Below are 24915 nucleotides of genomic sequence, written 5' to 3'. Positions count from 1 at the left end.
ATATATAAGAGAAAGCATTTGACCTTTGGCTTTTGCCGGGGTGGCTTATTTTCCTTAGCATAGTCCTCAGATCCATCCAATTGCTGGAAAATGAGATAAAGTCATTCTTATTTATGGCTCAGTAGTACTCCATTGTTTATATAGACCACATTCTCTTTATCCCTTCCTCCATTGAAAATATACTATAGAGCTACAGTAACAAAAACAGCATGGAATTGGTCCCAAAACACACAAGACCACGTATGGGACAGAATAGAAGACACAGAGAAAAACCCACTACTCTATAGTTTCTTCATACTAAACAAAGGTTCCAAAAGGATACATGGTTCAAAGGATAGCCTCCTATTCAACAAATATTGCTGGGAAAACAGGAAATTCACACATGTAATAGAATGAAATTTAACCCCTCTCTCTCACCCTGCACAAAACAGCTCAAAGTGGATCATGACCTGGGTATTAGATCAGAATCCCTGCATGGTACAGAAGACAGTGGACACTTAAACTCCAACCTATTGGCTCTGGAACTCATTTTCTTAACAAGATTCCTGAAGCATGAGAAGTCAAATCAATAATCAATATATGGGATGGCATCAAACCAAAAAGCTTCTTCCCAGCAAAGGAAGCAACCAACAGTGTGAGGAGAGAGCCTACAGAATGGGAGACAGCCTTGGCCACCTGCACCTTAGCTGCATTTTGAAACTTTTGCAGGGATTTCAGGTCATTCAACGTAAAGAGGAGTCAAAGTCCTTTGAGTGGAGCAAACTCCTCAGGATAAAGGCGCTCTGTGTGAATGGCTTAGAAATGCTCTGCAAATCCTCTGTCCTTGAGGCCTGGAGACATTACCTTGTTATAAGAACCTTGGGTACTAGTGGACTCCAAGAAGCAAGCAAGTTATGTGATCTGCACTTGTGCAAAGCTACTGTACTATGGAACCTAGGTACCTTGATATGACCCTGGAATAGATAATAAACTGGACTGGCTTCCCCATGAGAGCCACTTCTTGCTCTTTGCCATCCCTGCTCTCCCCTTAACCCTTATAGCTGGACCCCAATTTCCCTTCACGACTTCTTCCCTCCAACTCCACCCAAGGCAAGCGCTTCATGCTCCAATTGTAACACAGGAGTTTGGTGTGAAAGCGTGGATGATGAAATCTTCTCAGTTGAATTATCATTTGTCTGTGGATTCATGAGTTGGTTTCAAGTATTATTACACTTCCAAGCCCATGGATATTTAAAATCAGCTTGCTGGCTTTCTCCCTTGATAGCATTGTGATAAGCAAAGCGGTATGAAGCCCGTCGTGTCCTGGTGCATGCGTGGCCTCTGTTGCCCACTGCAGTTGTTCCACGTGGGCTTGTTTGGAATGTGTCCTTCCCAGAGGTTGGATGCAGTCGGGTTCATTCCCCACCCACCATGCTTTCACCACTCACTTGCCTTATCTTCCTACTGAGGCTTTTATTTCTATGCTTGTTTTCATTTCTCTTTTATTGTTTCTAGGTTTGTCTTATCCAGCAATGGCTAAGATGCAGGTTAACATCTCCTGTTCTGATGATGCTTTTGACCGGTTGTTTCAAAAATTTAGAAAATTCTCACCATTATTTCTTTGAATATTCCAGTTGTTACTAGAGTGTCTCATTCTGGCATATAAACTTCCTTCTATTTTCCTTCTTTAGACATGTTTGTTTATGGCTCTTGCTGCTCGTTCAGCTTTTCAAGCATCTTTTCCAATTCTGTAGAGTTATAGAACATTTTATATTGCTGTCCCTTACAATAGCTGATCTTTGTGGATCTCTTGCTGCCTTGCATGACTTTTCATGCTCGATGTCTCCTCTCCTTGATTTTGGGTAATTACTAATCAGGACCCTATCATTTTCTCTGGAACTTGATGGAAAGCTAGCTTTGGAGCCTGAATGAAGTTGAATTCTTTTGGGTGGCCTGTGGTTTAGTAGGGCCTAACAAATTGGGACTTGTTTCAATTTCACACTGGGACACCTTGTGCTTCCTATTCTCCGGGGTTCTCACTCCCGCCCATGTAAATACACCCACTTCCAAAAACACCTTTATAAGGTAGCTTCACATCTTCTGGGTGGGGGTCTATTTCTCCTTGGTCCTTATGCTCTTGTGGACACTTCCAGGAGCTGTTTTATGCAAGACCATTTGACATGTCCTTTGTTGCAAGTCCTGTACAGCCCTCACACATGCTCAGGTGCTCCAGGGATTCTACACACCAGCCCAGGCAACAGTAGGCTTTCATTCATTTTCAATGCTCTACAGATTCCTAGATGAGTGACAGTCATTATTATTAAATGTAGAATTAAAAAGACATTTGTATGGTATATGTCACGTCTCATCTGAAAAACCAAAATCTGAAATAATCTACAAGAAGAAAATTCCACACCTGACTGCAGGGCAGTGTTCACAGTCAAAACACACCTGCACTAAATACATTGTGTAAAATTACCTTTAGGTTATCTGTAAAGATGTGTGTGGGTCAGACATGGGATTCATCCATAAGGCTACTTATGTAATTAAGAATATTCCTTTATAGTCCCTCCTTCCTCCATTCTTCTCCCCCACCCACCCCCCCATTAAGTGTCATCATCCGCTTATCAGTGAGATCATTCCTCTTTTGGATTTTTGAGATTGGCTTATCTCACTTAACACGATATTCTCCAATTTCATCCATTTGCCTGCAAATGCCATAATTTTATTATTCTTTATAGCTAAGTAATATTCCATTGTATATATATACCAGTTTCTTTATCCATTCATCAATTGAAGGGCATCTAGGTTGGTTCCATAGTCTGGCTATTGTGAATTGAGCCGCTGTGAACATTGATGTGGCTGTATTTCTGTAGTATGCAGATTTTAAGTCCTTTGGGTATAGGCCGAGGAGTGGGATAGCTGGGTCAAATGGTAGATCCATTCCAAGTTTTCTAAGGAATCTTCACACTGCTTTCCAGAGTGGCTGCACTAATTTGCAGCCCCACCAGCAATGTATGAGTGCACCTTTTTCCCCACATCCTCTCCAACACCTACTGTTGCTTGTATTCTTGATAATCGCCATTCTAATTGGGGTGAGATGGAATCTTAGTGTAGTTTTGATTTGCATTTCTCTTATTACTAAAGATGTTGAACATTTTTTCATATATCTGTTGATTGCTTGTACACCTTCTTCTGTGAAGTGTCTGTTCATTTCCTTAGCCCATTTGTTGATTGGGTTATTTGTATTCTTCGTGTAGAGTTTTTTGAGTTCTTTATAAAATCTGGAAATTAGTGCTCTATCTGAAGTATGAGTGGCAAAGATATTCTCCCACTCTGTAGGCTCTCTCTTTGCATTGCTGATATTTTCCTTTGCTGAGAGAAAGCTATTTAGTTTGAATCTATCCCAGTTATTGATTCTTGTTTTTATTTCTTGTGCTGTGGGAGTCCTGTTAAGGAAGTCTGATCCTAAGCCAACAAGGTGAGGATTTGGACCTACTTTTTCTTCTATAAGATGCAGGGTCTCTGGTCTGATTTCAAGGTCCTTGATTCATTGTGAGTTGAGTTTTGTGCAGGGTGAGAGATATGGGTTTAGTTTCATTCTGCTGCATATGGATTTCCAGTTTTCCCAGCACCATTTGTTGAAGAGGCTGTCTTTCTCCATTGCATATTTTTGGCACCTTTGTCTAGTATGAGAAAATTGTATTTATTTGGGTTTGTGTCCATGTCCTCTATTCTGTATCATTGATCTGTCTATTTTGGTACCAATACCATGCCGTTTTTGTTACTATTGCTTTGTAATAGAGTTGAAGATCTGGTATTGCGATACCCCCTGCTTCGCTCTTTCTACTGAGGATTGCTTTAGATATTCTGGGTTTCTTATTCTTCCAGATGAATTTCATAATTGCTTGCTCTATTTCTGAAAGGTACGTCATTGGGATTTTAATTGGAATTGCATTGAATCTGTATAGCACTTTTGGTAGTATGGCCATTTTGAAAATATTAATTCTGCCTATCCAAGAACATGGGAGATCTTTCCATCTTCTAAGGTCTTCCTCAATTTCTTTCTTCAATGTTTTGTAGTTTTCATTGTAGAGATCTTTTACCTCTTTGGTTAGATTGATTCCCAAGTATTTTATTTTTTTTTGAGGCTATTGCAAATGGAGTTGTTTTCCTCATTTCCCTTTCAGCTGTTTCGTCGCTTGCGTATAAAAATGCTGTAGATTTATGTGTGTTGATTTTATAGCCTGCTATTTTGCTGAATTCACTGATGAGGTCTAGAAGTTTTCTGGAGGAGGTTTTTGGATCCTCTAAATATAGAATCATGTCATCTGCAAATAGTGACAGCTTAAGTTCCTCTTTTCCTATTCGTATCCCTTTAATTTCTTTAGTCTACCTAATTGCTCTGGCTAGAGTTTCGAGGACAATGTTGAATAGAAGTGGTGAAAGAGGACATCCCCGTCTTGTTCCCGTTTTTAAAGGGAATGGTTTCAGTTTTTCTCCATTAAGAATGATGTTGGCCATGGGCTTAGCATAAATAGCCTTTACAATGTTCAGGTATGTTCCTATTATCCCTATTTTTTCTAGTGTTTTCAGCATGAAGGGGTGTTGTATTTTGTCAAATGCTTTTTCTGCATCAATTGAAATAACCATATGATTCTTATCCTTAAGTCTATTGACATGATGGATTACGTTTATTGATTTACGAATGTTGAACCATCCTTGCATTTTGGGAATGAGCCCCACTTGATTGTGGTGCACTATTTTCTTAATATGTTTTTGGATATGGTTTGCCCATATTTTGTTAAGGATCTTTGCATCTATATTCATCAAGATTATTAGTCTAAAATTTTCTTTCCTTGATGTGTCTTTTCCTGGTTTGGGTATGAGGGTGATATTAGCTTCATAGAATGAGTTCTATGTAAATATATGAATATGCAAATGGTATGCAGTTACTCTGTGTACAAACTGAAACAACATGTATCCCATTTGTTTACAATAAAAATAAATTAAAAAAAAAGAATATTCCAAAATCATAGAAATCAGAAACCTTTCTCTCGAGCATTTCAGGACAAACAAAATCAACATTTCTATCTATCTCTTAGTGTGTATGCTGGAGTGTTTATGTGTCTTCATGCGCGTGAGTCTCATGAGATCCAATATTCCATTTCTCCCATTGGAAATTGAGTCAGAAAATGCAATCTGCCATACTCCCAATACCAAAATGTCATTTTGATCAAATGAAACATTCTTTCATCTAGGGTTGAATGTTTCCGTGAGGAATTACTGGTAAAATGAGTAGATTCAAATCATCAAAGTAGAACAGATTACAGAAAAATTATATTTTAAAAAGTACAAACAGTTTATCAGCAAATATATACTATAGTGAGAAACGTGTTACTAAAACTATACATAACAAAGACCTAAGGACAAATCATGTATGGAATGGATGACTTCAAAATGTCGAGCCAACATTTTAGAAATACATCTCAGTGATCATCGATCATGTGATGCTTCAGCACTGCCCAGAGAGACAGGAGCAGATTCTTGTCCACAGGTTCCAGCGGTGACCTCACACCTGAGTGGCCTCATAAGAGGGAGGTTGGGGAGGGATCCAGTCATCATTCTCCTCCTGAGGGTAGGTCCTCTTCCTCAGGACAAAGTCTCTCCGGACATGGGGATTCATCGCATAGTAAACGTTTGCGTTCTGAGGAATCTTCATTTCTGGGGAGAGAGAGACACAGGCGTGGTAGGTGGTAGTTGAGACGTGCAGAGCAGGACACCCCAACATCTGATGGCCTCTGCCAGGAAAGGCCTGAGCCACAGACCTGAGAGCTGTGCAGATCAGCTCCAGTACCACCAGACACATCCTCAACCGTCCTCCCGGAGGAAAACCTAGGTCTAGGACTTCACCAGGACTAATGCCTGTTGCCTCCAAAGGCTTTGGGCTCCAGAAGATCAGAGTTCCTCTTTTTCTTTTTTTTTTATTTTGGTGCTGGGAATCATACCCAGGACCTTGTGCTCACAAGGCAAGCACTCTACCGACTGAGCTATCTCCCCAGACCCCACAGTTCCTCTTGAATGTGCCAAAGGATACCCCTAAGGATTGCATCTGAAATCCCCCACAAAAGACTCATGTGCTCAAGGTTTCACCCCCAGTTCAGCCAGGTTCACTGGTGGGTTTTGGGGGAAGCACTCCATGATGTGCTCTGATGGGATCATGAAATACTCAGTCAAGACGAAGACAACACTAAGCACTGGAGGAAATGGGAGGAGGTTGGGCATGGATGGAGGAAGACCTGAAGAGGGAGAGGCACTCCGCACACATATATCTTTGCTGGGGCTCCTCTTAATCCTCATTCTCCTCGTAGTAGTCCTCCTCTTCTTCCCGTCTTTCTCTCCTTCCCTCTCAGTCTCCGTATATCCCATTCTGTCACCTGGTTGGCAAGTGCTCCATAGCTTACAGGTGCCACACCCTCTGCCACTATGCACACTCTCAGTTCAGAACCAAATGGAATGCTATGAAAGCCAGAGCCAAAACAGGGGTCCCCTGCTAAGTTATTTTCCCCAAGGGTTTGACAGGGAGGAAAGTATGACCAACTGAGACACCTCGTGTTAGCCATGTTCTGCCATTGTTGCTAGCCAGCTCCACGTGGACCAGGCATGCTACAAGGGAGGCCACATCCCAAATGCTGCCCTACTGAGATCAATCATTCCAAAGACCAGGAAAAGGACTGCTTTAGGCCCACATTTTGCATCCAGGGATGCAAAAACCCCCAGTGGGTTTCAGATGGCCAGAGAATCCTTCTCCTGAACACCTGTCTCTGCAGCCCTCTCCTAACAAAGTACCTGTTCTCTATTTCGGTTTGGATGAGTGTACCTGTGCTATGAATTTCTGAGCCTACCAAGGCATTAATCTTCCTCAACATGGCTCCCCACCATCTGATTGTCCCACTTACTGTGCTGTTGGGAGATGATTTGTCCCAGCTCATAGTCTTCTGGCTCCTCCTCCATCAGCAAGTGATGTTCCAGGGCCCTGCGAATGACGGCAGAAGCCCTCTCGTTGCATGCCACCTGCATCAACATGGGAGATAGGCCTTGAGGAAATGGGCCTTGGGGTGGCTACCCAAGAACAGTGTCAGGGACATTCAGGGGGAAGCTCAGCTCTAAATACAGGGGCACCATCATTACTCACTACTCCACCACCTGAGGGTGGCCTCCTGGTAATCGCCTGGGGCCTTCTTCAGGGCTATGACACCAATCCTCCTACAATGGTCTGCCTGGCCCTGCCGTTGCCCTTTGCGGAGCCACATTTCACTCAGGGTCAAAGGACGCCACAGCCTGGGTAGAGAAACACTCTCGTGCCACCACGATGGAAGAAATGGATCAGTGGCCTCCTCTCTCCCAGGGCTGTTGCGGAATGCAGGGTGAATTTGGGGGTGGCCCAGGCAGAAACCCAAGAGACGTTGGTTGTGATTGCCAGAGCACAGAACACACTCAGGCAGAAGACCAGTGATAGGTGTGAGAGCTCCTGGCCTCCAGAGGCTCAATACTGCCTGGGATGGAGGAGGACACCCCACTCAGCCAGGATGGCATGGGAACGGGCCCCTGTACAGCGCCTCCCTGGAGGCGGAGTGTGCTCCATCCACATGAATATCGCTTCTACAGCGAGACCCTGGCACCCTGTTCAAGGGTAGGAAGAATCACGTGTTGCTCTCCTCCTCCATGTGCACCGGCATTTTCCATCCCACACAGTGCAGCCTGCATCCTGCATCCTGCATCCTGCATGCTGTCCTTTTCTCACCTCCAACCAAGACCTGCCCTGCACTTCTGGTCTGCACACTGCCATCCAACACACATACGCACTCACAAATGGGGGTGGAAATGGTGGCACTCTCCCTCAACTCAGGACAAGCCCTTAACCTCTCTCTTCTTTATTCCCATCTCTCTTTCCTGACCATTGAAAAACTCCCAATTCAAGAGGGCAAGAGTAGCCCATGGTATGGGATTTGTGTTTGCTCCCTGCCCTGGGATAGCACCAGGGGACACCTCTTCCACCAGGCTTACCAGGACAGTCTTGCCATTCTTGGCACTCTGCTGCTCTAGCCTGATGTGTATGAGGCAGCTGTCTTTCACCTGTTTCTTGGACCGGGGCCGTGAGCATCTGCCCATTATGCATCCGATGGCCCTGGATTTCTTCATGTGTTTTGTGGCCATGGGCTTGGGCCTACCCTTTGGGAAGAGGTGTGACTGGAGGCTGGGCCGATGTTAGACACCATGGCTGAGGCATCAGAAGTTGATTCTGACAACTGAGGGGGATGGAATATCAGCAAAGCCAGAAACTGACGGCCACCCCCACCTGTCAGGGTGCTCTGTGGGCATTCTAGAACATGTGTCCAGAGACTGAGGCTTCTTGTCTCTTTGTGTGGATTTAGAAGGGTACCTGGAGAGCAAATAAGGTGGGTGTTTACCTCTTTTCCCTTGACCTTGGCCCTCTTCTTGATGGGTCTCTTTCTCAAGATAAAATAGTACTTTGAGGGTTCATGGAGAAGAAGATGACTTCATGGTCAGGACTTTTATTTCTAGAGAGAGAGGTGTAGAGATTGGTAGGTGACACTCAAGGAATCTACCACAAGGGACCCCCTACCCCTGAGAGTCTCTCCCAGGTGAAGCCTGAGCCACATTCTTGAGAACCCTCCACTCCAGCCACACTTCAACCAAATTCTTCCTCAATGAGTCTTCCCTGGAGAAAGCTGATGCACCGGATCTAAACCAAACTAACCTCTTTCAATGAAAAGCATCCTGAACCAAGGAACTTCTCAGTTCAAGTTGGACCTGCCCAAGAGACAGTGCTAGGGTTTGCAGCAGGATTTCCCCCAAAGCCTCATGTGCTTCATCATTTCTCCCTAATGCACCAATGTTCCCATGGGTTTGGGAAGCATTTCATGTTGGGTGCTTTGACCTTGCCAGTGGACTAATCCATTCATAGATGAAGACACTAATGACAGGTGTTACACATTAGCAGTATTTGGGAATGGAGACAATTCCACCCGAGCAGGCCTGTGCCCTGAAGACCTAGATTGTTCTCTAGGTAAGCTCTCCTTTGTCTTGTGTTTCTTCATGATCTGCCTGTTTTGGTATTCTTCTGCTTGTTCTATTTTTCCTGCATTTTCTTTTACACCTTCTGGGTCTTTTTCTTCATTCTATTTTAATTCTTCTTGTTCTTCCACTTGTTTCTACTCCTCATTCTCCTTCTCCTCCTTCCCTCCTCTTCTTCTTTCTTATCCCAATTCCTCTTCTGATCCTCTTCCCACTCAGGATCATGCATTTCCTCCTCTTCCTCCTTCTCCTGGATTCTCTTAGTTGGCCATGCTCTGAGCAGCACAAATGACCACACACTTCTGCCCACATGCAGCTTCTGTTCAGCCAACCCAACATGGAATCGGTTCTCAATGAATGGACAGTTATGAAACCAGGAGCCAAAGTATAATTTCTTCCTATCTTCAGAATTGTCACTGTCATGAAAGCCTGCCTAAAAGTGACCCCCATTTTGTCCATGCTTGTACATGTAGTAGTGACCCCCTTCAACTCAACCAGGCTTTCTACAATTGAGGACACATCCCCAAAGTTTTTGAATGTAAAGAAGGTTTCCAAAGTCTAGGGGAGGATCAGCATCACTGCAACCCTCCTGCCATAGTCCATACACACCGTAATACCTAGTGGGTTCCAGGCAACCAGCTAGTCCTCCCTTTGGACATCATTTTCACACAATCCTCCACTGGACTGGAGCCTACTTTCAACAAATGCTGGGTTGGGTGTTTCTATTTCTGATATCAGTTTAATACCTATCAGTTGGAATTCCCTATTTTTTCACTAATCTTGTATCAGGGATTTAACCCAGAGGCACTTAACCACACAGACACATTGGCAGCCCTTTTTATTTTGACACAGGTTCTTACTAAGTTTCTGAGGCTGGTTTTGGACTCCTGATCCTCCTGGCAGTCCCCCAAGCCACTGAGATTCCTGGCCACTGCCACCTAGGCTGGCTCCTTGGAATATCTTGACCTCAGTCTTCCTTGTGTGTAAGACGTGGTCAAACTAACCAGCTTGGTGCGGGAAAATGTGAGAGGACTGATCACATGTGCTCTGGAGATGGTGGGATCTACTGTGGACAGAATGGGATCATAAATGCTATGACAGTCTGTCTCATAAGAGAGGAAATGGCAATGCCATTACTTCTCAATCAGCATTGTGACCTATGTGCTTAGGATGCCCTTATTTGATGCTGGAAGAGATATACCAATGAGGATATTCTGATCTCTTCTGGACATGGGCATCCAGGAACAGAGGATTTGAAAATTTTCAAAAATGAAAAAGAAATTAAAATGCACACAGGCTGTGTGCTGGCTTTTCCATATTCTTGACTGAGTCCTGTCAGCAGCGGCTACAATACGGACATTTTTCTCAATAGGCAGGACTTCTCATGTCCCACACATGGATTTGAACAGGTGCTGCTTCAGTCCACATCAGTGCTGATCCCACACGTCACCCCTGATGTCCTCGTCTTACTAGAAAGGAACTCCTTTCAGTGAGCCACGACCCAAACTGCAGCTGCAAGTACCCTCTATTCTTTGCGCCTCATGGATATGAGCTTTTCAGTGCCTGATGGGGCCCAAAGGAGGACACAATTTTGGGAGGTTCAGCAGCCCCTGGGGCAGCAGGGAGAACCTGCCCATATTATGCCCACCATCCTTGCAGTTAGTTTTGTGCAAAAGCCCACCACACTGGCTGTGTTTTCCAGCCAAGACACACTTCCTGTGGCCTGGGAATTATCCTGGGCCCACTGTGGGTCATGTCTCCCCACCATCTGATCGTCCCACTTACTCTCATGTGCTGACACAATGTGCAGTAGCTCAAACTCTTCCGGATCCTCATCCTTGAGCGAGAGTTGCTCTAAGGCCCTGTGTATGATGTCTAGGACCCTCTCCCAGTAGGTCACCTGGATCAGCTAGAGAGAAATGTCATGAGACAATGGGTTTTGCAGTATCACTTCAGAGGAGAGTGCTCAAGGACATTCAGAGACACCTCAGCTCCATAGAAAGGTGCCAACTTGTTATCCTGCTAAGTGACAATGGCCTCGTATTTTCATGTTGTCTTGTGATGTGCTATTAGACCAATCCTGGTACAAATGTCTGTATGTACCTGCCATGCCTGTGTGGGGACACATTCCACTCAGGGAAAAAGGACTAATCTGCCTGGGTGCAGACACAATTTCGTCCCACCAAGATGGAGGAATGGGCCCATGACCTCTATGCCAGGTGAGCTCTGGGATTCAGGCTGCATATTTGGTTGGATCAGGCAGATAGCCTAGAAAATTTGCAGCTGACTGCCAGTATACAAAACAGACTCAGACACAAGCACAAGCCCCTGACTGCTTAATGATAGGCACGAGAGCCCCTGGCTTCTGGGGCTCAGTGATGGCCTGGTTGTAATGCAGTCATTGAACATGTCTCCTCTACAGCTGGACACCTGGAGAATTCGCCTGTGTACTCCACTTCCACACAAATTCTGCCAAGAAACCCTTTAGCTCCCTAATCACCAACATGCAAATGTTGACATACCTGGGATTTGGTGACACCAGCCCCAAAATATCACACCTTATCCCGCTAAGGAGGGCCCATTCCTCCCTCCAGTGGCAAGGCCCCTCCTACACAAATGAGTCACTGCCACCTCCTCTGCTCCAACCTGCCAACATATAGGACTCAGTCATCAAGAATACCATGGTATAACTCATACATTGCTGGTGGGGCTACAAATTAGTGCAGCCACTCTGGAAAGCAGTGTGGCGATTCCTTAGAAAACTTGGAATGGACCCACCATTTGACCCAGCTATCCCACTCCTTGGCCTATACCCAAAGGACTTAAAATCAGCATACTACAGAAATACAGCCACATCAATGTTCATAGCTGCTCAATTCACAATAGCCAGACTGTGGACTCAACCTAGATGTCCTTCAATTGATGAATGGATAAAGAAACTGTGGTATATATATACAATGGAATATCACTCAGCCATAAAGAATAATAAAATTATGGCATTTGCAGGCAAATGGATGAAATTGGAGAATATCATGCTAAGTGAGATAAGCCAATCTCAAAAAACCAAAGGTCGAATGATCTCACTGATAAGTGGATGATGACACATAATGGGAGTTGGGAGGGGTTAGTGTTAGGGTTAGAGTTAGGGTTAGGGAGGGGGGCAATAATGGAGGAAGGACTGTATAGAAGGAAGAGAGTGGTGGGAGGGGTGGGGGAAGGGAAAAAATAACAGAATGAATCAAACAACATTGCCCTATGTAAATTTATGATTACACAAATGGTACGCCTTTACTCCATGTACAAACAGAAACAACATGTATCCCATTTGTTTACAATAAAAAAAAAAAAAAATACCGTGGTGTAGACAGTGCAGCCTATACCCTGGATATTTCTCTGATCGCAGCTGTTCCCAGAGCTTGCTTTTACACTTCTAGCCTGCAAACCCCACAACGCACAGTCCCACGCACACCTGGAGCTGGACAAGCTCATGCTCGCCCTCCTCTCAGGGCGACCTCTCCTTCAAGCTGACCTCTCTTCTTTTCGGACAATACAGCCCGTGGTGTTTCCTGTACTTTCTGCTCCCACAGAGTGGGCACGCAGGAAACAGCTCTGCCAGCAGGCTCACCAGGATGCGCTGGGAATCCCTTCTGGTCTGCTCCTCCAGGTGGACCTGTACGAAGTGGCTGTCTTCTGCCTGCTGGTTGTAATGAGGCAGTAGGGAACTGCTGTTGGTGACAGTATTGGTACCGGAGTCCTTGCGGCCTGGGGCAGTGGTCTGGCTGCCACTGAAGAGCTGCTGCTCACAACTCGTGGGATCCTGGGAGTCACTGAAGAAGTGGACTCCAAGAACTGTGGGGGACGGAAACATCAGCAGAGCCCAGAAACTGTCACCACCCCCACCTGTCAGGGTGCTCTATGGGCATTCTAGAACATATGTCCAGGAGCTGAGGCTTTTTGTCACCCTGGTGGATGTGAAGGAGCACCAGGGGTAAAGAGTGAGTAAGGTGGGTGTTACCTCCTTTTCTTGCTGTTGGCCCACTTCCTGGTGAGTCTCTTCCTGAGGACAAAATCAAAGTCCACGCGGGGATTGATGGCATAGAACACATTGCCATCAGCAGGGATCCTCAGCACTGGAGAAGGCGGGGCAGAGGTCGGAAGGTGAGTGACACTCAAGGAGTACAACAGAACACCCTCACGACTGACAGCCTCTGGCAGGTCAGGCTTGAGCTCTGGACCTGAGGGCCTTCCAATCTAGATGATGTTCCACCGAGGGCATCCTCAGGGCCTTTCCCTGGGGAAAGAGTATGCACAGGATCTAAGCCAACCTACCAGCTTCCAACAGAAAGCACCCTGGACCCCAGCACCTCTCAGTTCAGGTAGAACCTGCCACGGAGACCATGCTGGAGTTTGCATCATGATTTGCCATCAGTGGCTCCTGTGTTGGAGCTGCAGTGTTCACACACGGGGTTCAGGAAACCATGTGATGGTGGATGCTTTGACCTCGCAGTGGAATAATCCAGTCACACATGAAGACACTAATGGGAGGTAGTATAAGTTGGAGGTGTGCTGGGCATGGACGGAGGATGTCCACAGGAAGCTTGTGCCTTCAGGAATCTTTTTTTTTATTTTTTATTTTTTGAGTCAGCTGATTCTTCATTTCCTTCTCATCAATCTCCATTGGATTTACAGGTTTTTTTTCCCTATCCAAACTCAATTTAACTTTATGGGACCACACTGTCTCAGGCAATTAGACAAATATTTGTAAAACATCAGATGAGGAAAAGAAATGTGGAGCCCAATAATGCAATGTTTATAAGAGAGAAATCATGAAGCGGGAAGAATAAGCACAATTATTCTATCAGCGCCTCTTGCTCTTGTAATCATTACTTAACACAAATGAAAACTCTGACAAACAACCAAAATACCTTCTTGCTAGCATACACCTATCCCCAAATTGGATTACCAACTTTTGGGGGGAAATTGATAACAGCAAGGTGAAAGGAAAATGAAATTGTCTGCAGAGATCCTATTTGCTAATGCACACAAGTGATAGACACAAAGATCAAACCATCAATATAGGCTCATTTGGAGAAGAGAACGAATCATATATTTAATCTGTTCATTGTTATAGTCTTGTGCTCTTGTGTTTCTGGAACTTTTTCTTATTATTATCGTTGTTATTGTTGTTCTTGTTCTTCATCTCCTACTTCTGGTTGTGGTCTTGTTCGTGATCTTCTTCATCTTCCCCTCCATCAACTCCTTTTCCTTTGTGTCCTCCTCCTCCTCTTCCTCTTTTTCCTCGTCCTTCCTTTATCTCTCTCCAGTGCCACTTTCCCAAGCTGTGAAGTGTTCTATTCCTTCACACGTTTCTGCCAGATATGACCTCTGTCCCAAAACACCTAAATGGTGTCCATTCACACGAGTGGGAAGATTGGAAGCCAGGTGCCTAAAGCAAGATTTCTTCATTCAAGAACTTTTCTCAAGTACTTGTCACTGTCCTGAAAGGCTGCCTAAATTGACAGCCAGGCGTTGCTTATTTCCTCTGCCCCTCATGGATATGAAGTTGGCAAAGCCTGATCAGGTCCAGAGGAGGACACTGGATAGGGAGGCCCAGCAGAACTGATTTACACTCCCATCATTGCACTTTGCTTCTGCAAATGACCCACCACGTTCTGGTTGTTTTTCAGGCCACAGCACTCTTTCTTTGGCTGGTGAGTTGTCCTGAGCCCACAGTAAGTCCCTTCTCCCCACCATCAATCAGATGGACCCACTTACTCATGCTCCAACACAATCTGAAGCAGTTCAAAGTCCTCTGGGTCCTCCTCGTTGAGCAAGTGTTCTTGTAAGGCCCTGCGTATGACCGTGGGTGCCCTATCCTGGCAGGTCACCTGATCAGGGTTGGAGAAACTCATCAGAGAATGAGTTGTGGAGTAGCCACCCAGAGCACAATGGTCAAAGTCATTCAGGAGACAGCTTAGCTCTTAATACAAGGGTACCATGTGTTACCATGCTACCTGGGGTCTTCGAGAGTTCATGTGGGATCTTCCTATGTGCTTCTAGCCCCATCCAGGTGCAACAGTCAGGTTGTCCATGCTATGCCCTTCTGGTCAAAGGGTACAAAGACCTAACAGCCGTTCTACAGACATACACTGGCCCAACAAGATGGGAGGAATGGTCCAGTTTGCTCTGAATCCCATCTCTGCTCTGAGAATCATTCTCCCTTTATAGGTGGCCCAGGCAGGAACCCTAGACGCCTTGGTTCTGACACACAGGGCAGTAAACAGACTCAGGAACTGGAGTATGCTTGTGACTCTTTTATGATAGCCAGGAGACTGTTGGGCTCCAGGGCCTCAGTGCTCTATGGGGTGTAATGAAGAATGGACCCCACTGGGGCAGCATGTGAACAGGGTTCCTCTGTCACTGGACACATGGAAAGTTAGGGCTTAAACCCCACACCCAGAAAAATTCTGCAAAGGGAGCTGCTAGCTCCCTATTGAGGTCTGTGCAAAGTATGACACTCATATTTTCTTGAAAAACCCCCGTTGTCTGCAATAACCTAACCTCATCATGCTGAGGAGGATCCCTCCCATTCCACATATGCCTTCCAGCACACAGGAGCTATGACTGCTGCATCCTCTGCACAAACCTCCAAGGGTCCAACTCACTCTAGACACCAGGCTTCAGAGAGTGCAGCCAGCACCCTGTGCGTTCCTCTGCCCTCATCTGAGCACAGCCCTTACCCCTGCACTTCCAGACCGCAAACCCCACACCCTGCAGGCCCACTCACACCTGGAGCTGGGGCATGCTGCTGCTCTCCCTCATCTCAGGTCAGCTTCTTAACACTGACCTCTGTCTTCTTCATCCTCTTCAATCTTATTTGACCTTCCAGAAGCTCTAATTCACGAAGGCAGGCCTAGTGCAAGCTATGTCCTCTGCCTTCCCCAGTGAGGGCACCCAGGGGATCCCCTGCTGAATGGCTCACCATGATGCTCTTCTACGCCATTCGCCTTTGATTTTCTAGATGGACATGAATGGAGCAGCTGTCTCCCACTCGCTGGTTGTACAGAGGTACCATGGAGCTCGGAGCAGAGACCCCGGAGAAACTGGACTTGAGCTCTGCCTCTGGGGATGGTGCTGCTCCTTTACTGGCCGCCAAAGCAGCTCCTTGATGAGGCTGTAGCCCTGGGGTGGGCATTGGAAATGAGCCTGTAGCTAGAGGAGGAGTAAAGATTCCAACATGACAGCCTGGCCGTGAGCTTTGCAAAAGCAGACAATCCACACTGTCTGCCACGAAGATCTCAGCCCCTGAGCCCACGCTGGACCTCTTCCCAGACTGGGGCATGGCCTGAGTGGACAATGGCTTCTCCTTGTCCCCAGCCCAACACCAGCCATACAGATTCCACCCTCTGGGACCAAACTCTGACCTTTCTAGACCCTTATGTACACACCCTGGGCCTCCTGGCACTCAGGCTCTGCCTGGCTAGACTTGCCATCCTCCAGCTGGGCCAGCAGGTGGTGTGCTTGGCGCTCCAGATTCAAGCCTCCCATGTACAGTTGCAGGTAAGACAGCAGCAGCTGGAGAATCCTGAGGCCTGGAGGCTGATGGAAAGCCTGGCTGTACTGCTCCATCCAGGCACCCGGGTTGCTGGGCACGGCACTGTGAGCAAGCAGGTGTGCAGTCAGCAGAAGCCTGGACGCTCTCACCCCACAGCCCCACCACCAAAACTGGCCTTGGCAGCCTCTGCCTTTCCTGTCTCTGCACAGGCCAGTCCACCACAGCCAAGACATGGTGGCTGTACAGTGACAGGACAACTCTCTGGACAAAATCTTACACCCAAAGACGTTTAGAACCATGGCATGACCAGTTCTCCCCTCCTCAGGGGTGGCCAGACACTCTTCTTAGCTATATGCAACTTCCAGAAGGGTCTGCAGGCAGGTCCAGTACTAGCAGGGCTCCAGGGACATCTCATTCCCTGCCTTGGACTGTGCTGTTTCCTCATTCTCTGTGAGCCCTTATTGAATCCCCCTGAGAATCAACTGACCTTTGTTTTTCAAAGTGCAAAGACCACATCTTTATGGCCCTGGGAGAGGACATGGAGGGAAAGTCACACTGGTATGGACTGTGGTGGGATCGATGGTTGCAGGAGCTTCCCCTGAGGCTAAAGTTTCCTCTCAGTTTCTCAGGTGGCCAAGAGGCCACCTAGAGCTCTCTGCCTTCCTCCTCCTACACTTGAGGCCCTAGACCTGTGACTGCATGCACCCAACAAAATTGTGGGAACCAGTGTTTGCTCAGCCTTCCCAAGTCCAGTAACGTGGCAGCTTCCGACTCTGGAAACAGCAGCCCTCACTTTTGACTTTCCAGCCCGCCCCATGTGGATGCTGGTCTATTAGTCTACTAGGTTCACTGGAGTAGGACAAGATGCAGTCCAGTCTCATGAAGTCATGGAATGTGTCACATGTAGAATATCTATGTATGATACCATCACAACAGACAAGAGTGCAGACATTTTTACCACACTTTTCACTGAATTGTGCAATGTGTCTTGAATCATGTCTTCCCACAGTGGGTGCCCTTCTTTATGTTGATCAAGGGTGCTTTATGTTGATCAGCTGCTTCGCATGTATCTCACGTGCATGGGAGCTGCCAGCCCCCAACTCCTGTGTGGCTACACCGAAGAAGGGGAGTTCTGCCCCACTATGGAATCTGGAACATCCTTTCTAATGCAAAAGTGCTTTCCCCAAGGCCTAAAGTAAGTGAGGTCCCTGGCACAGAACTTCTTCATGCACGAAGGGAACATCACACCAGAAAAATCCCCAGGCCTCACTGAGTCTACCTGCAATTCAGGTAAGCAGACACGCTCAAGCAGCAAAACCAATGTGTGCAGGCTGCTGCACACACCTCTCTGGACCAGCTGGTGAGACAGGGTGGTTTAGTCTGCCTGAAAAGGGGAGTTCACTCCCCACTGCAATGCTGTTGCAGGCAAATGCGGTACTCACCCCACTGGGGCTGACAATGCACTATGAGCTCAGTCCTCTGAACACCTAGGTCTCAGAAAGCATTTGGTTCTCAGGGATTCATGGTTTCCTCAAGACCCAAGCTTCTCCATGCAGGAAGTGAACAAGCAACCAGAAAGAAACCCCAGGTCTCACTGAGCCCACCTGGAATTGAGCTGAGTCCACACCCTCAAACAGCAGAGCCCAATGTGTGTAGGCTGCTCCACACGCCTCTGTGGACCAGGTGGTGAGAGAGGGTGCTTTCGTCTGCCTGAGAAAGCGAGGTCACTCCCCAACGCCACCCACTTGGTGCTGACAGTGTACTATGAGCTTGGTCCTCTGAACCCCCTAGGTCTCACAAAGCATTTGGTTCTCTGAGAGGTACATAGCTTCCTCAAGGCCCAAGCATGAGGCGATGGTACACTTGGTCTCGAGGGATGGTCTTACCTTGGGAAGAGCAGCTCCAGCACCTGCTGGCTGGTGATGAAACCTGAGTAAATAGACCTGAAGGTGCTGCACCAGTCGGGGTTCCTACCAAAAGAGACAGGCACCAGCTGGTTCATGAGCTCTGCCTCTCTGTTACCTTCAAGGGTCTCTACCCCACAGGGCTCATCCGTGTTCAGAACCAGATCATTTTCACCCTGGTTTGGGACCAAGAATGGTGGGATCAAAAATGGAAATGGTAGCCAACAGAAAATTGGTTTCTCCCAAAACACACCCGCCCACACACACACACACAGAGCCAGAGTGTGAGTGGTGGGCCATTCATGAGGGATCCTAAATGAGGGCCTGCTCTGCTCACCTGTCCTGTGCTGCTCAGTGGTGCTGTTGAGCTTCTCTGGGAAAGTGTCCCCAGATGCTGTCATCTAGGACGAAACCTCACCCCCTCTTCCCACACAAGAGCACGGTGGTCCCCCTGAGATTCCTGGGGGCCTAAGGCTCCACATTTTTTGAAACAAGAGAACATCCCTCCCACTCCAGTGTCTCCAACAGACTGAGCTGGGCCGGATTGCTCAGTGAAATGGGTGCCTGGTTACCAGGGTTCCATGTTCCATTTGAGTCGGGTGCTGCCTCTACCCGAGCCTCTTATTCACACAAGACTACTCCCAAAACCACAAGGGCTGCTGCTTGCTCCCACCTCAACCCACATCAAGTGCACAACTGAACACATGTTCACCAACAACTACACCCACCAGACCCTGCCCACCTTGGCTCCCAATAGAGTTCCAGCATGAGGATAATTCAGAAGCAGACCCTCCTTCTCACCAGCTCTGTGATGCTGGACCAAACTTTGTGCCTCTCTTGGGTTCCCCAGTGTCCCCAACATTTCAGGGTATGGATGTAGTCTTTGATTTCTAGGATGTCATTGGATATATTTGCCCATAAATACCTGGACTATCTCTGAAAACAATAGACGGGACTCACTCATAGGTTATGAAGGCAAAAACTTAGAAATGGTACAATAACAAGAAGGGGACAAAGAATGCACCCCAACTCAATCAGGCTTGTGTCCCACATAGGATTCTGGAAAAGGTTGGTCCCTTTTGGTGCTGTTCCCACTCTGCACCATGACAAGCTGGAGCAGATGGAGATTCAGAGGCCGACCTCTCTGGCACAGACCGCCCAAGGCCTCTCATGAGACTTCAAATTGCCCAAGTGCCTCTTCAAAGGCTCGGAGGTGGGGGTCTCACAAATACTCTGCGGTACCACAGCACCCTGCTGCCCAAAGCCAGTACACCCTCTCCTGGAGGTGGATCAGACTCTGTGTCTGGATCCATGGGACTAGAAGCAGGCAATGGTGATGGCATATCATCTCCAGGATGGAGTTCTGGGAAGCCTATGGTTTCTGTGTGGATCCCTAGCTCCAGTATTGCTTCCCTGTCTCATTTTTATTCTTGATCCAGGCAATCAACATTTATCCATCATGAGCTGTCCTGTGGACACAGTCCTGTGAGAAAGACATGAGAGTGTCCCATCCTCCCATCAGAGAACCACTGAGGCTCAGCCAAACTGGATCCTCCCAAGAACACAGGCATGAGTCCAGAGGCAGATCCTCCCAGCTGAACCTCAAAGGAGGCTGTAGTCCAGGCTCCTGAAAAGAGAGGTGTCCAGCTGAGCCAACTTGGATGCAGGTGCACAGAAACTGACCTCATCAATGCCTGTAGTTGTTGGTCATGACTCAGAGGGCTGTTTCAGAACCGTGGACATCACAGCAGCCTCCACGCTTTGGGGTGTGCACTAGCCTATCCCTCTCTGCCTGGGCCCTCCAAGCCACATTGGCCATGCATCCAACCTCCTCCTGTGGCCAAACTCAATCCTGTTTCACAGTTTCTGTACGGCCAGGCCTTCCCCAACACACTGCTCCCAAAATGAGCAGGGCCGACCCCCTCGTGTCATTCTGGTTCCAGAGGAAACGCCGCCCCACTGAGCCCATCCCCCACACCAAGTGACTCCTGCTTTCCTTGTCACACCTGATCCTATTTTGGCCTTGGCTATTGCTCTTTTCTTTCATGTGCATTTGTTTTCAGATTCTGCATATCTGCAGCCACCGTAGAGTAGAACTCATGGTGGTGACTGAGTCACGTCCATGCTGACAGGACCCTTGGGTGGGTAACTGCCAGATCACAGTCATGAGTGAACAGAAGAGAATTCATTGGAAAGCTCTGTCTGAGTGGCTTCTTTTATCAGAAATGCTGGTGATGGGAGGACCCATGACATGGATGCTGTGGACAAAGCAAGACCACAGGCTCTCTTTCCTGGGTCCAATTGCTCCACTACAATGGAGAGCAGTGAAATTCCTGGTGCTGAAACCAGCCCCGTACCCCAGAAAGGACACTGCTCTCAAAACCTTGACCTGAGTGTGTGTGTCCTAAGGTAACGAGGTTTCAGGTTCCCAGGCGCAAAATTAAGTCCTCTCAAATCCAGGGGCAATATCAGTCTCCTCTGTCCCTCTTTCCCTCTGCAGGTCCCAGGGTGTCCTCAGCCTAACCATGGTCAGTACCCTAGTCCATTCCAAAATGAGGACCATTGGGTTCCAAAAAGGACAGCCTCTGAGATACTCAGTGTACCAACGCCCTTTGCTGAACCCATGGCTCTATTTCCCAGACACCCCAAGATGATTTCTCTTCAGGAAACCCAGGAAAGGGAGAGCACTTTCTAAAGACCCAAGGACATTAGTGGGTGATGGATGGATGGATGGACAACTATGGCCACCAGAAAATTCTAGGAACATGTATGTCCTTGGGTCAAAGGCCCATGCACCTTTTTCCCCCCATCAATTTTCCTATTTTTTTTTTTTTAACAGAAGCGAGGCTTTCCCTTAGAATGCTCCTGAACACACAGGGGGCCTCATACTTCAACAGGAAAAAGGTGACCGATGGACCTCCCACTGTGTCTATTCAGGAACACTTTCATCTTCCACCTGTGAAGGCTTTGGGAAGTACGGAGACACCCCAGCCACCAGCAGCACACCATTTCTAAACCTCAAAACCGCCCCTGCCAGAACTCTCCATTCCACTCTGTGCCCTGCCCTCCCGAGCCATCTGCCTTGATCAATCCTCCCTCTCTGCTTCCTCAGTTTCTTGATTGTCCTGATGTGATTTGAACATGGATCCCAGGGTGCTTGTGGCCACCCCAACATGCTATGGTCAACTGTTCATGTCCCACAAAGAGAAGGTGACACTGTGGACTATGTCTGGGTAGCTCTGGATGATGTGCAGCCCACCCTCCAGGGTTTGATTTTCAAGGAAATGAGTGCAGAGGGAGCCAAGAGGGTTCTGCAAGGTAGAGAAATGTGGCAACGCACTGAGCCTCAACAGATGCTCAGGACTCTGGGATCAGATGGTGTGACATGGACTTGCTGGGGGCCCTGAAGAAAGCCCATTCACTCTGCAGAGACGGAGGACTCCCTCAGTGCTCATCCTGCTGCTGTGCTTCTCAGAGCCCCGGGATGCCCCAGGTGGGTGGAGGTGGGGAAGCCACACGCCATCCCAGGTGCTCCTCAGCAACTCCACCTGGACTTGAAGCACGCACATCTGCCTCAGGTGTCAGCACAACAATGTTTCCCTGCCTCCCAGCACAAAAGTGCTCTTAAAGACACTCAGGTTCCACTGTCTCTGGACCAGCCCTTTCCTCGGGGATGCCTGAGTCTTAGTATTTAGGAGGCCACACCAGTTGTCAGCTCCTAGGCTGGGCCCACAGAGACCAGGTCAATCTAGGCATTGCTCATACTTCTAGTCTATCATGACCCACGACACAACACCCAGCTAGACAAAAGGGTCCTCTCCACCACTGGGATGGCCCCTTCTACCACCTCAGGACTCATCCTACAAGCACCTCCTGAACCCACCATGCACAGGGCCTTGGTGCACATAAGTTTACAAAGACCTGGAGGATGGGGGAACCCAGAGGCTGGGACCCAATAACCTAGATCCTGGGGTCACAGCTGCCCACTGACATGGACACACAGCTCATGTACACAGTCACCACTGCCTGACACTGAGACCCAGATTGACACACCTGCAGAATTGGCAGTGGACCTGGATCCCCAGGAGCGGGGTGAGCTGCACCCTTTTGAAAATGACATTGTCCAAGAAAGACAAATTTTGTAGGATTTAACTCAGATTCCCAATAATCCTGTTCATAAAAACATAAAGAAGAATGTTCCTTTCTTGGGCGTGCGGAAGGGACTTGAAGTCAGTCTGGTGGAAGGGCATGTCCACCTGAGATCTGGACAGGGACAGTGTGATGTCTAGACAGCAACATGCCTATGCTTAACGCCTCTGAATTAAAAAGGGATGTTTGGTGTATTTTACCAGAATTTAAAAATAAGGGAATTGCTGATCCACTCTCAAAGGACTGTGTGTGTTGTGATGGCAGAATACAGGAAACTGGGTCATTTATACCACAAGTTTTATTTCTCAAATTCTGGAGGCTGCAAGTCAGGTACCCACATCTGAAAACCTTCTTGTGTCCTCCTGTGGCAGAAGGTAAAACAGGAACAAGGATTTCTTTGAGTAGCCCCTTCCCAAAGGAGGAGACTCCATGGCCTGATCATGTATTCAAGTTCCCACCTGGTAACACATCATTTGGGAGAAAAAACAATGAAATCCATGCTTCCCAGACCATCCAAACGTATTGGATTGATTCAGAATGTGTGCAAAATTTCACAAGACGTGATCATGTTATAAATTAAGAGATAAACTTACAACATGGGGAGAGGGCTCCCTTCTCTGATCCTGGTCGCAGTGTGGGATGTGGTCTTTCAAGCCCTCATTGAGGTTCTGCACACTACCTCCGACCTCCCACCTACCGCATTCCCATGGGGTGACTCACAGTGAAGCCCTGAAGGTTCTCAAGTCTGGAAATCAGAAACATCACAGGAAATACATGGGAGGTCTGTTCCAAGTGCATGGAGACCGCCACAGTCCTCACATGCTCAAGTCTCTTTTAAAAATGCCAGAGTATTTCCAAATCTTCTACCCATATTGATGCTTCTGACACATAATACAATAAAATCACAATGTAGTTCTCCATAACCCTGTATGATCTAGGAAACCATGACAAGCAACTGTCCACAGAGATACAATTTCTTTCCTGATACTTTTGATTTGCAGCTGCTGGGTGTGTGGAAGGAGGAGGATGGGCACAGGGCTAACTGCATTTTCTTGCTTTGCATCCAGGGGAGGAAAAACTACAGCCGAGATGAGGGCTTATAGGAGCTGATATCCTTCAAGTCAACATCTGGACACATCTGGTCTTTAGGCCTGTAAACCTTCAAGGAGAGGATTCAAGCACCTGCCTACTGAAGAATGAATCCAAAATAATAACTTACATCAAAGGGTATCAAGCATTGGGCTTTTCAGGAGGGAGGGGGTCAGTCTACTTTCTAGGACATGTGCCATAGGCAACAGGCATTGGCTGGAAAGCATTCACATCCTGAACACATTCTTCACTTCAAAACACTGAGAATGCCTGACATTCATTTCTTGTGACCTTGCTCTCCAGCAATTTTTCTTTAAAAATTCAAAGGAGCAACTCACAGAAGCACAAAGAAAGGAATGTTAATTACAGGTGCTTAGTATAAAAAATAAGACTGTTATTTGTTGTGTTTTCTATATTTTAAATGAAATTTCTCCTGCATTACCTCCACAAAAATCCAAACGGGAATGTTTAAGACATTCCAAATTAGAAGAGAACATATACTTCCCAAAGAGGCGGTGTCAAGAATTTTGACACTCCAAATGTAGTGTGTGTTTCAGAGGCAGTCATAGCCTAAATGAGAGAGTCCTGCAAAATATATTAGGAAGATCAGAGCTCTAGCCCTCCCATGCAAGTGGTATAACCTTGAATGAGCGATGAAGACTTAGCAACCATCATCACTAAGAACTAAGTCAATGAATAAAGGTCCTCAAGTGTGAAATTACAAAATGTGTGATAGTATGGAGGAGGAAGGGTGGGAGAATTCTCCCACTCAAACAAAATAAGGAAGGACTGCACCAGTTCTGAGGTTGCTGGGGGGCCTGGAATCTGGCCACACAGTGGGATTCCAAACCTCAGATTCACTGAGCCCAGGCCACAAGAGCAGGCTATAGTCCAGGGACACTGGAGAGGCCCAATGGTAATGGAGGTCGAGAGTAACAAGGTCCCTGCCTGGACCCTTAACCCCCTACTCTAAGCAGGGCTGGACGAGGATGTCAGAGACCAGCCACACCAATAGGCCTTCACAAGAACCCTGAGTGGCTGCAGCCTGCATCGGGCTCACTAAATCAGGGTGATGCTCTCACAAAGCAAGAGCACTGCCTGCGATTTGAGGAGAAGCTCACGTACTCAAGGCAGAATGGC

General features: G+C 47.3%; 1 protein-coding gene across 29 annotated transcripts in view; it reads right to left on the bottom strand.

Annotated features, from left to right (window-relative positions):
• Positions 1 to 5299: 5299 nt before the first annotated feature.
• The window catches only part of LOC306644252 (ral guanine nucleotide dissociation stimulator-like), a gene marked incomplete at its 5' end in the record, with an annotated part of 87625 nt that continues 68009 nt past the window's right edge, over positions 5300 to 24915 (bottom strand). For 5 of the 29 annotated variants that reach the window (XR_013759226.1, XR_013759227.1, XR_013759230.1 and 2 more), the window contains one exon: positions 20246 to 23144. Coding sequence is in view for 13 of the 29 variants with exons in the window: in XM_079111040.1 (XP_078967166.1) it covers positions 16507 to 16735; positions 18520 to 18713; positions 23025 to 23117 (516 nt within the window). Of the gene's footprint in view, positions 5704 to 6938; positions 7054 to 8222; positions 8339 to 12703; positions 13209 to 16302; positions 16736 to 18180; positions 18714 to 19279; positions 19474 to 19561; positions 20007 to 20244; positions 23145 to 23279; positions 23432 to 24915 lie in introns of those variants that run through there. The other 24 variants (XM_079111039.1, XM_079111042.1, XM_079111038.1 and 21 more) reach the window with 16 other exon arrangements.

The sequence above is a fragment of the Sciurus vulgaris genome, assembly GCF_902686455.1.
Source record: "Sciurus vulgaris genome assembly, chromosome: 14".
Lineage (NCBI taxonomy): Eukaryota > Metazoa > Chordata > Mammalia > Rodentia > Sciuridae > Sciurus > Sciurus vulgaris.
Note: the sequence above shows the minus strand (reverse complement) of the source record. Positions and strands in the feature narration are given on the sequence as shown.